Consider the following 11,707-nt stretch of genomic DNA (forward strand, 5'->3'; position numbering starts at 1 on the left):
GAAGCCAGACGCAGAAGACCACGTAGTGTATATTTCCATTTTTTTTGAAATGTTCAACACAGGTAGATCCATAGAGCAGGACAGCAGACTCGTGGTTGCCAGGGTCTGTGGGTGGGAGAGTTGGGGAGCGACTGCTTCATGGTTCTAAGGTTTACTTTGGAAACGCTTTGGAAGTAGGTAGTGTTGCACAACATTGTATATGTACTAAAGGACACTGAGTTGCTCGCTTTAAAATGGTTTGTTTTCTGTGGTGTGAATTTACATCAAATAAATAAATAAGGAAATAAGCGAGGCCATGCCAGCTCCAGGGTAGAGAATGAATTATAAGGTGGCAAGAGGTAGAGTAGTACACCCATTTGGGAAGCTACTGCAAGTGTCCAAGCAAGACATGATGCCAGCAGTTCCAATCCTAGGTATACACCCAAAAGAATTGAGTGTCTTAGTGCATCTGGGCTGCTATAACAAGACACCCTAGAGTGAGTGGCTTAAACAACAGATATTTACTTCTCACAGTTCTAGAGGATGGAAGTCTGAGATCAGGGTGCCTAAGTGGTTGAGTTCCAGTGAGAGCCCTTCTCCTGGCCCTCTTCGTGGCTTGTATCTGGCCTCCTCCTCTCTGTATCCTCACATGGCAGAGAGGGAAAGAGAGCATGTATCTTATATCTCATCTTATAAGGACACTAATCCCATTCAGGAGGGCTCCACCCTCATGCCCTAGCACCTCCTAAAGGTTCCACCTCCAAATACCATCCCATTGGGGGTTAGGGTACCAACATCAATTTGGAGGGCACATAAACAGCCAGTTCATAGCACTTAGGGTGGTCGCAGTGGAAATGGAAACAGGTGAGCGCATTTGAGATCTGGTTTAGAGGTTGAATCAACAGGGCCTGCTGAGGGTAGGATGTCGTGACAGGACGGAAGTAGGGGTCCAGGACGACTCCCAGGCCTTGAGTTTAGTTAGCTGAGTAGACAGTGGCTCTACCCTCTGACTGTGAATTTCAATTAAAACCTGCATGCATGCACACACATGTGCATGCAGACATGCAAGCATGCACCTGCACATACATGCATGAACACGCATGCATGCGTGCATACACAGCACACACATGCATACACACAGACACACATGCACACACACGCATATACACACCCACACATGCGCACACACACAAACCACTCGTATTTTCCACTGCTCTTATCACCATCTCAAACACTAAATAGTGTTTTCTTTTGGGGGTTTCTTATTAGTTTTTCTCAGCCCGCTAGAATAGGAGCTCCATAAGACCAAGGACTTTTGTCTCCCTTGTTCATGGCTGTGCCCCCAAACCTAGAACAGTGCCTGGCACACAGGAGGTGCTCAGTCAGTATTTGACAACCATGTGAATGACATGGCCAGAAGGGAAAACTGGGGCTTTCCCTCTCCCATCCCCGCCTGAGTCACATCTTCAGATGCTTCTGGAGAGACTCTGAGTGAGAGAGAGATGGGGCCGGGCCAGGGGTGGGGGGACAGGAAGAAGAGGAGGATGAGTGGGGAAAGGGGAGGGGCAGCCCGGGACCCACAGGCGCCTGTCAGCAGCGTGAAAAGCCCAGGAGTGTTGGGCAATCGTGGTTTCCTCCCAGCCCGCAGGACCCGCCGTGCCAGCCCAGCCCCGGGCGTCTTGGGGCCTCGTCCGCTCAGGCATGGAGGAGACAGTGGTGAGGCCCTCGGTGTTCATGGTGGATGGACAGACGGACATCCCTTTCACAAGGCTGGGGCACAGACGCAGGAGACAGCCCTGCAGTGCAGCCCGGCTGGGCCTGGGCCTCCTGCTGCTGCTATTGACGACCGGAGTGGCTGTCCAGGGCTGGTTCCTGCTGCAGCTACACTGGCGCCTGGAGGTGATGGCCGCCCCCCTGCAGGTAAGTGGTGCTAGGGTGGGGGTGGGGGGGCTCGAAGCCAGTGTCACTGAGCATCTGTGTGTGTGTGTATGTGCAGAATGGAGGACAGACTGAGAGCAGCCCAAGGCAAGTTAATTCACCTCTTGGAACCTCAGTTTCCTCATCTGTAAAATGGGCGTGATAATAAGCATCTTCCTAGGGAATAAAATATGACATTGTGTGTGTAGTGCCCAGCTGGCCCACAGCAAGCATTCAACCAATGGGAACTGACATTTTTTTTTTAATTGAGATATAATTGACATAGGACATTGTGTAAGTTTAAGTGTACAACGTATTAATTTGTTACATAGATATTGCAATAGGGTTGCTATTGTAGTGTTAGCTAATGCCTCTCTGGTATCACATAATTATCATTTCTTCTAGTGGTGGGAACTAACAAAATCTAAGCCTTTAAGAAGTTTAACGTTTATAACACAGTTGTGTTGTCTGTAACCCCTGAAATCGACATTCTGACATGGCTAGTTATTATTATTTTTTAATATTTATCGGACTCTTCCATTTAGCCACTTTTATTTTTATTTTTAATTTTTTGGCCGTGCCGCGCAGCACGCGGGATCTTAGTTCCAAGACCAGGGATGGAACCCGCACACCCTGCACTGGAAGCACAGAGTCTTAACCACTGGACCACAGGGGAAGTCCCTGACATGGCTAGCTGTCATCAGCCGTAACCAGATCACCATTTTTGGGACTGTCACTAATCCACTGCGTCCGAGTCTGTGAAAATCTCTCTCTGCATCCATTTCCCATTGGCCTTGGATGTCTCCGTCGGTCTGTCTGCCACACCTGTGGGTCTGTGTGTCCCAAGCCACGCCCATGTGGTCTCAGCCTTTTTGCTTCCAGGTCCTTTCTCCTCGTGGCGGGAACGGTGCTGCTGTCCTGCACCCATGTACCCACACGGCCATGTGCTCACCTGTCTACAGCCCATGTGTTGACATCATGTGTCTTTGTTTCTGCGTCTCCGTGTGCCCAGACCCACGTGGCTCCATAAACCACGCAACCCACGTACCTGCATCCACGTGTGACTTGTCAGTGTGTCACACAAGTGTCCAGGTCTGTGCCCATGTGTCCATATCCACACGTTAGCATTTATGTCCAAGTGTCCAGCCATCCACGTGGCCATGTGTCTTTGACAGCACTTTTTTACTAAACCCTTATAGTACCTGCTCTCTGCCGGGCACTATAATATGCTTTTCACATGAGAATTCGCTGAATCTGAAGCAGGCGCTTTTCATGTGTCCATTCACAGAGGGGAAAACTGAGGAACTGGATGGTTAAGAGCCCGCTGGGCGGCGGGGTATGAGGTGGGGTGTGCACATGGCCTTGGGTATGTCTGAGGGTGATGTCTGTGCCCGTGGTCTGCATGTGTCTCTCAGCCACGGGTCTGAGTGATGCCAGGGCGTGGGCCCCGCAGATCCTCACCATGGGCTGCTCTGCACTTTTAGGACAGAGGTGCAGGATCCTGGGATCAGCTGGTGCAAGGTGAGTCAGGGTCCTGGTCCCAGGAGAAGGGATGGAATGGTTCCCACGCTGCCCCCACCCCTTCAGCCCATTGCCCAATGTGATTTGCACAACTGGCTTAAGCCCCACAGATGCCCGTCCCCCAAGCTGGAGAAGCAGAAGTTTGGGTCATTCCGGAAAGGGTGGGGTTGACACCAGGAGGCGGACTGAATGACCCCTCTGGAGGCTGGCCCTTACCCCTCTGACTTCTAACCCTCTCTCCCCAGATCGGAGGCCCCAGCGGGCCAACCCGACAGCACACCTCACAGGTGAGGGGGCCCCCAAGTCCTGGCAGGGGCTAGGGGTTCAGCGTGTCCTGGGGAGACCAGACAGACACCCCAACATGGCAGCGTATTCCTTCCTTCATTAATTATTCACAGAGCTGCCCAGAGCACAGGCACTGCCTAGGTCTGTGAATTTCCTAATTTTATTTATTGAATAAACCCTCGTACCAGTGCTTACTCTGTGGCACGCACCGTGACGTCCTTTCCACCTATTAATTCATTAAATCCTTAGCCGATACTATTCAGAGCTCCATTTTACAGAGAGGGAGACTGAAGAACTCAGAGGTTATAAGCCTACTGGGCCAGGATGTGTTCTGCCACTTACAACTTCTGACAGTTTGGGCAAATCAATGGCTCTGTGCCTCAGTTTCCCCGCCTGCAAGAAGGGGATGAAACGAGTTAAGATGTGTGATAAGCACGTTATTTTGTCACCTCCTGGGCCTCCGTTTCCCCACCTGTAAAGTGAGGATAAAGTGGGAACAGTCTAGCACAGAGGGGGTGGCACTCAGAGAGGGGTGGCAACTGGCCTGGGGTCACACAGCGAGCGTGGGACCTGTGCCTACCAGCTCCCCCTCTGTCTCCCTCCGCAGGGGCCAACTCCAGCCTGACAGGGAGTGGGGGCCCGCTGCTGTGGGAGACGAAACTGGGCCTGGCCTTCCTGAGGGGCCTCACCTACCGGGACGGTGCCCTGGTCATCGCCCAGGCCGGCTACTATTACATCTACTCCAAGGTGCAGCTGGGCGGTGTGGGCTGCCCCCAGAGGCTGACCGGCGGCCTGCCCATCACCCACGGCCTCTACAAGCGCACGGCCCGCTACCCCGAGGAGCTGGAGCTGCTGGTCAGCCGGCGGTCACCCTGTGGGCGAGCAAGCAGCCCCCGGGTCTGGTGGGACAGCAGCTTCCTGGGCGGAGTGGTCCACCTGGATGCCGGAGAGGAGGTGGTGGTGCGCGTGCCTGATGAGAGCCTGGTCCGAGTCCGCGATGGTACGCGGTCCTACTTCGGGGCGTTCATGGTGTGAAGGAAGGAGCCAGGGTAGACTGAACGGAGTCCGACAGACAGAGACCTCAGAGGGTGCCTCGGGAGACAGGAAAACCAGCAAGCAGAGATTTTGGAGTGTGCCCAGAAGAACCCCAAACTCGACAGGTGGAGAGCTAATTGGGGACCACCGGGACCAAGAACCCAGTTATCCCACAAGGTGAAAGACCCAGCAGGCACCTCTGAAGAACCAGAGGAGACTGCAGACCCTGCCATGGACAACACTGAAGACACAGACCTGGAGACTGGGGGGTCTGTTAGCCCCAAGCAGGGGTAAAGCTGATCTGCCTGATATTCAGGAAAAAGGGGTGAGGGGTGGGTATTTATACTTCTGATTCAGAACTAAGTGGGACTTGGGGGTCCGGGGAGTTGACTGAGAACAGGAAACGTCTTATCACCCTCTCCATTCTCACAAGTGTGGGCAGAGTGAGGGAGGGCAGATTTATCACCAGGACTCACCCACCAGTGGAGAGCCCCGCCCAGCCCCACCCATGGTCTTAGTCACCTACCCAAGTCCCACCTACGGGCTTGTGGCCACACCACAGCCTGGCCATGAAGTTACACTCAGAGATGCAGACATAGGGATGTGCTGGTAGATGTTTGACAACCAGGTTTTCTGGGAGGGGAGAGGCTTTGTAGTATCTGTCGATTTCCATGGTGTAAATATTCCCACTGTGGCTGGTCTCTGTCTCCCATATAAATCATCAACCAGTTGGCTGTATCCCAGCTCTGCTAAGAGCTCACATTCCATCAGGACAGCAAAACTGTTTCAGCACCCAAGCCAGAGCCTGGCACAGAGCCACTTGGAAAATGTTTGCAGGAAAAAACACAAAGAAAGAGAGAGTGAGAGAAGGAAAGGACGGAAGGAGGGAGGAAGAGAAGGAGGGAGGGAGGGAGGGAGGGAGGGAGGGAGGGAGGAAGGAAGGAAGGAAGGAAGGAAAGAAAGGAAGAAAGAAAGAAAGAAAGAAAGAAAGAAAGAAAGAAAGAAAGAAAGAAAGAAAGAAAGAAAGAAAGAAAGGAAGGAAGGAAGGAAGGAAGGAAGGAAGGAAGGAAAAAGGAAAGGAAGAAAGAAAGAAAGGGAGAAAAGAAAGAAGCTACCATCACAGCTACAGCATCACAGAGAATCACAGCCCCACAAGATCAGTCACTCCTTCACAACCACAGACACATACACACAAAGCATCAGATTCTCATACAACCTCACACAAGTCATAGCATCACAAGCCCTCAATCACAAACACTGCATTACAACCACATAGGACACAGTCACACACAAGTCATCATCAGAGCCTCAGTCACCCACACAAGCCATACAGTCACACCACGTGTGACACACAGGATACAACGCTTCTCACATCAGACTTCCACATGCTGTCTCACAGTCACACCCATCACACACAGAGCATCACAATGGCACACACACAAATACACACACAGCCTCAAGTTCCTCCTAGCCAAGACATATACATACTGAGGTGAGGACCAGACTTAGTCTGTAGCCCTGGTCCCCTTGACCACTGGTCTTGGAAATAAATGGTGAACTTTGCACTGGATCTGTCTAGTTCATAGGGGAAGGACGGCTCATGAAGGCATAGGGATAGATGGGATGACCCACAAAGGTCACTTTTACAGCTGAGAAATACGAACCCAGCTGGCTCAACTCCATGCAGGAAGCTTAGCAGGGAAACCAGAGACCTGATGCCCAGGTCTGCCTTAGCCTCAAATCGACAATTCCTGAGAAAGCAGGGGCTACACACTTCCAAGTACCCTAACTGCAGACCTCCAGCACAGATTGGCAGTCTACCCAGCCAGGCGGAAGCTTGGAGTAACTGGGAGCATGAAAGAGTGTGGGGCGGGGCAGATAATGATATGCGTACAAATCAAATGGTTTATGCAAATGAGCATGGACCCAGGAAGTAAGACTTCCCTGGAGCCTAGGATGAAGACTCAGACCTCAGAGGTGAATGAATCATTCTTGTTATTGTTGACATTGTTGTTGACATCATTGCCTGGTACAGGGGTGAAGGGGGCTTTGTGATCAGATGGTCCTGGGTGCCAAGTCTACTCTACCACTTCCTGGCAGTGTGACCTGGAGCAAATCCCATCACTTCTCAGTACCTCTTAGGTAACAAGAGTCCTTACCTCCTAGGTTTATTGTAAAGATTAAATCTGATGAGGAAAAAGCCATTTGGTATGGTGCCTGGTACACAGTAAGAGAGCCATACGTGTGTGAGTGCCCTAAGTGATTTACAAACGTTAAGGAGAGCATTTGTCAGGCACGTCGCCTACGCCAGGCATCTCGTGCAAGTCACACCTTTATCTAGATCCCTGGGCAGGAGCTGTTGTCGCCCCCATGTTCCAGATGCAGAGACTGAGGCAGGGATGCGTCCCCCACTCTGCCTGCACCAAAGGCACACAGCTTCGTGCCTCTCTGCCTGTGTTGGGCTGGTGGGAGATGAGACAGCCCCAGACGCCCAGACCCCACCCATGCTGGAGTTTCCTTTGCTCTCATCATGGTCTTTCTGTTTCTGTGGCTTTAATGAGGAGACCAAGGCGTGGGGAACTTATCGAAGCCACCAGCAGCCACCAGCGTCTGCCTGGGGATGGAACCTCTAAGTTTAGCCTCCGAAGATCGTTCCTGGGAGGGGCCTTGATTTCAGATAAAGTGCAGGAGCAACGAGGCCCCAGCCCAAGCCAGTGACCTACTTTACAACTTCTTAGAAGTCTATCTACTTGATTTCCGCTTTCACCTCTGGTGTCTTTTCAGATTTCACCCTCCCGCCCCACCAACTCTCTCAAGACCCAAAGTCTGCTATCCTCACACTCCTTCCCAGCCCAGGGGCAGGAAACTCTCCTGCTTCTGTCCATCTCTTGCCAGGATCCAGAGGTAATAGAAGGCAAAATAATGGTGATTACATTGTTTCTTAATTTCCTATGATGACACGATGCCCTTCCCTGCTACATCTCACTGCATACAAACACTGAGATGCATCATCTCGGAGAAACAGAATGGGTCTTACACCAGAGCCAGACCACCTGGGTTTAGATCTCTGCTCTGCCATTTCCCAGCTGGGTGATTTCGGGATCCATCCTTGGCCTCTTTAGTCCTTAGCAGATTTTTTTTTGTGAGCATAGTTGTAATCACGTGCACATTTAAATGTCGGGTTCTTTTCAGTTATTACATAAGGTGACCTTACATCCATAGACCACGTCTAAGTCACTGAGAGTGTTTTTCAAATGGGAATTCATAGCCAGTGTTTAAACATTACAAAACTTTCCACGTGGACAAATCCAGATTTCATGGCAAGTTGGAGGTTACTACAACTCAGGCTGGGTAGCGATTGTCCCCTTTGGACAGGGCAAGAGCTCACCAGCTCACAACAGTCTCCACCCCTCCCTGCGGTTTCCCACTTGAAGGCTGAATGTCAGTTGCCTTTCTTCATCATGTTTGCATGATTGTTTTTCTTAAAATAATAATGATCTTTAATTATAGGTCATACTTCTAATGTACCCACTGCGTGACAGGCACTGTGCTAAGTGCATTAATTCACAGTAACTCATTGAATTCTCAGTGGTGGGGGTGGGTACTGTTATAATACCCATTTTATGAATGGGGAGATCTAAGCACAGAGAGGTTAAGTCATTTTTCTATCAAAGGTGGGAAAATATATGACAGCCTAGATGACCATGAGTTTTAAGAAAAATGAGAGTTCCTAGTTGTATTAGTTTCCTATTGGTGCTTAAGACAATACTAATTTGTTATCTTACAGTTCTGGAAGTCAGAAGTCAGAATTGAGTCTCATGGGACTCAAATCAAGGTATCAGGGGGCCGCATTCCTTCTGGAGGAAAGATTTGTCCCCAAGCCCTTTTCTCAGGCTCTGCCTCTGTGGGAGCCCAAACTAAGACATGTGCATAGCAAACATGAATCTCAGCTCACAAGGAGTGAAAAATAATTCAGCTTCCTTTTATTCATAATGCAACTTAATTTATGCAAAGATCCTTTTGCACTGGCATGCTGAGACCTTGGTATTAGTCAGTTGGGAACCATAGCTCCCCACATGCTCCTGTTCCAAGACTGCCGAAATTCCAGGGAGCTTAGGAAATGCCAAGGCATTTAGGATGAGGGAGAGATCTGTCTAATTCTCTAGCTACACATGCACACTGGTGCCCTGTCTCTTCTGATCCGCCTACCCTCTATTTTCCTCCTTGTGACCTATCAGAAGTGGTACTTTCTCTGCCACTCCTGAAGCTTGTTCGTGAAGCTGACTTTTAAGCCAGGTTTAGGTACAGGAAACTCTTTGAGGCTCTCTGTGGCTTCAGCTGCCCAGAGACACCACTGAGTCATTTCCTTTTTGGGGACCTGCAGCCTCTCTGCAACAGAGAGCAGTACTCAAGCCTCTTCTAGTTTTCAGTCCCCCTAGAACTTCTCTGGGGGAACATTCCATGTTTCCAAGGTTGTTTTTTTCCAAAAAGCAGAGCACAGGAACTTCCTGCCCTGTCATGGCTGTTGAACTGTGTCTTCCCCAGAATTCATATGTTGAAGCTCTAACACCCAGTATCTCAAAATGTGACTATATTTGGAGATAGCACCTTAAGAGAGAAAATTAAGGTGATTCAAGTGAGCCCTAATCCAGTATGACTGGCGTCCTTATAAGAAGAGATTAGGTCACAGATGCACACAGAGGGAAGACCATGTGAGGACACAGGGAGAAGGTGGCCATCTATACAAACCAAGGAGAGAGGCTTCCGAAGGAACCAACCCTGCATCCCTTTGATCTTGGATTTCCAGCCTCCAGAATTGTGAGAAAACAAATTTCTGTTGTTTAAGTCACTCAGTCTGTGGTCCTTTGTTATGGCAGCTCCAGTGAACTAATATATCACCCTAACCACCCTCCTGCCCCACCCCACTACCTAGGCATAGTTAAGATATGCCAAGTGCTTAATAGAGCAGTTCCTGGCACATACTAGGTGCTCAGTAAACATTGGCCATCGTTGTTGACATTATCATTATTTATTTCTCCCATCCCTTTCCCCATTTGGGCAGAAGTTGGCTTTGTATGTTCATTTCTTCACAAAAGAGATGGTGGAAAGCAGGAATAACCTAAGAATCTCCACCTGGCATTGATCTCCAAAAGCATAAAGTAATGGAGAGGTTTAGGGTTTGGCCAGAATTGGGGGGGGATACGTAGGGATAATTCTGAAGAGCCACCCTGGCTTCAGAGCTCCCCGTGAGACCCACTGAAGCCCCTGCTGTCAGAGCCCAGCACTTCCCTCTGCCGGGTCCTGCTGCCCTCACACCCTCACACGCGCTGAACCTGACAGCACTTGGCAATTAACCTCCACCATGCAAATCTCCCTTGCAGAGCCTGTTTTGCGGAAACACAATCTTTTGAGAGCGGCCTCAGCTGACACAGACAGACCCTGCTCCTACTACAAACTCATAGACATGCTGAATAAAGTATAATAAAATACTACAACATATAGATGAACTTGAAGAAAGAAACATCCCTAGATGCTTTTGGAAGAGAGAAATTAAAGCCAGAGTGACAATGGGGTGGGCGGGAGAGGCTGTTGGTCAATGGATCAGGGTAGGGGTGGGGATTGGTCCCAAAAGTAGACTCTAGGGGACAAAGAAATGGGGATGTGGTAACCCTTAGGGTCAGCCATGTGGCTCAGATCTATAGGACACCAAGGAAAGGGAACTGGGGCCCCTGCCCAGAACCTGAAGCTTGGAAAAGTAGTCCATTCTGATTAAGGAGGTCTAGAAAAAGTCTACCTGTTATGGGCAGGGAGAAGAGTCACCCACAAAGGATGGAGACCTCAGACCTGCTTCACGTGTGAGTGCATTTTGAGTCTCTACAGAAAGTGCAGGAAGCATAAGACAAGCTCCTTGCGGTCAGGGAATGTGTCTTGTTTTTTCCATCTCATAGCCAGAACACAATAGGTTCTCAGATGATTGCGGTTGAATAAACTGACTGTGACTGACCTTGACCAACAGAATGTTATGGAAATTCCAGGAATTCTAGACTCTAGTCCTCAGGAGGCCAAGTAGCTTCCAACGTTTGTCTTCTCGGAGCCCCGAGTGGCCATGTGAAGAAGTACAGCTATCCGGTGAGAGAGGATGGGTGGACGGAGAGCCCTGGAGGATGAAATGATGTGAGAGGCAATCCGTATAGTTCCACCAGCCTCAGATAAGCTGCCCCAATCCATAGAGCTGAAACTAACATCCTCCCCAAGCCCTGCCGGGCCAACTCACAGAATTATGAGCAAATTAAACACTTGTTGTTTTACACCACTAAGTTTGGGGTGACTTGTTATGCATCAGTAGGTAACTAATAGACTGTGCAAGCCCTTTTCTATAACCATACAGATAGATAGGCAGGCAGACAGACAGGGAGACAAATAGATGGATAAATAGATGGGTGTTTCGATGGGTGGATAGTTAAGTAAGGGGATGGATGAATGAATGGGTAAATGAGTGAATGTATGGGTGTGTGGGTGGATGGGTGAATGGATGGATGGATGGATGGATGGGTGGATAGATGTGTGGATGGGCGGTGGATAGATGGGTGGGTGGATTGGATGGATGGACCGATGGATGTACAAACAAAGAATGAATAAATGGATGTTGAATGAATGGATACACACATAGATTCTAAATCAAACTCTAACCTTAGTAACAGCCTATTTTGGCAAAAAAAAAAACCCCACTAATTCATATCATGTAGGCATCCATTGTAGAATGTACCCCAATCTTAGAGTAAAATCTGTGGAACTAAGGCAAAAAAAAAACAAAAAAAACCAGGGCTAATATATATGCCAGATTTATATATAGCTTAGAGGAAGCAATAGGTTGTCACGGGTATATTATCCTGATAGCAAGAAAGTCCTCTGAGAGCATCTTTTATGTCCCAAAAGGAAGCCAGGCAGATGATAAAGTCTACTCCTTTGG

At 49.5% G+C, this 11,707-nt stretch overlaps 1 protein-coding gene across 2 annotated transcripts; it reads left to right on the plus strand.

Moving 5' to 3' along the window:
• Window positions 1–1,680: 1,680 nt before the first annotated feature.
• On the plus strand, window positions 1,681–4,998 carry TNFSF14 (TNF superfamily member 14; the record flags this gene model as incomplete). Of its 2 annotated transcripts, none has more annotated exons than XM_082651607.1 (4): window positions 1,681–1,899; window positions 3,381–3,417; window positions 3,663–3,704; window positions 4,310–4,998. In XM_082651607.1, the coding sequence occupies 4 exons, from the start codon at window positions 1,681–1,683 to the stop codon at window positions 4,735–4,737; spliced, it is 726 nt and encodes a 241-aa protein (XP_082507733.1). In that variant the 3' UTR covers window positions 4,738–4,998. The 2 variants fall into 2 exon arrangements, with proteins under 2 accessions (XP_082507733.1, XP_082507734.1); XM_082651608.1 differs by having other exon boundaries at window positions 1,681–1,791.
• Between the last annotated feature and the right edge of the window lie 6,709 nt (window positions 4,999–11,707).

The sequence above is a fragment of the Grampus griseus genome (genome assembly GCF_964374135.1).
Source record: "Grampus griseus genome assembly, chromosome: 3".
Lineage (NCBI taxonomy): Eukaryota > Metazoa > Chordata > Mammalia > Artiodactyla > Delphinidae > Grampus > Grampus griseus.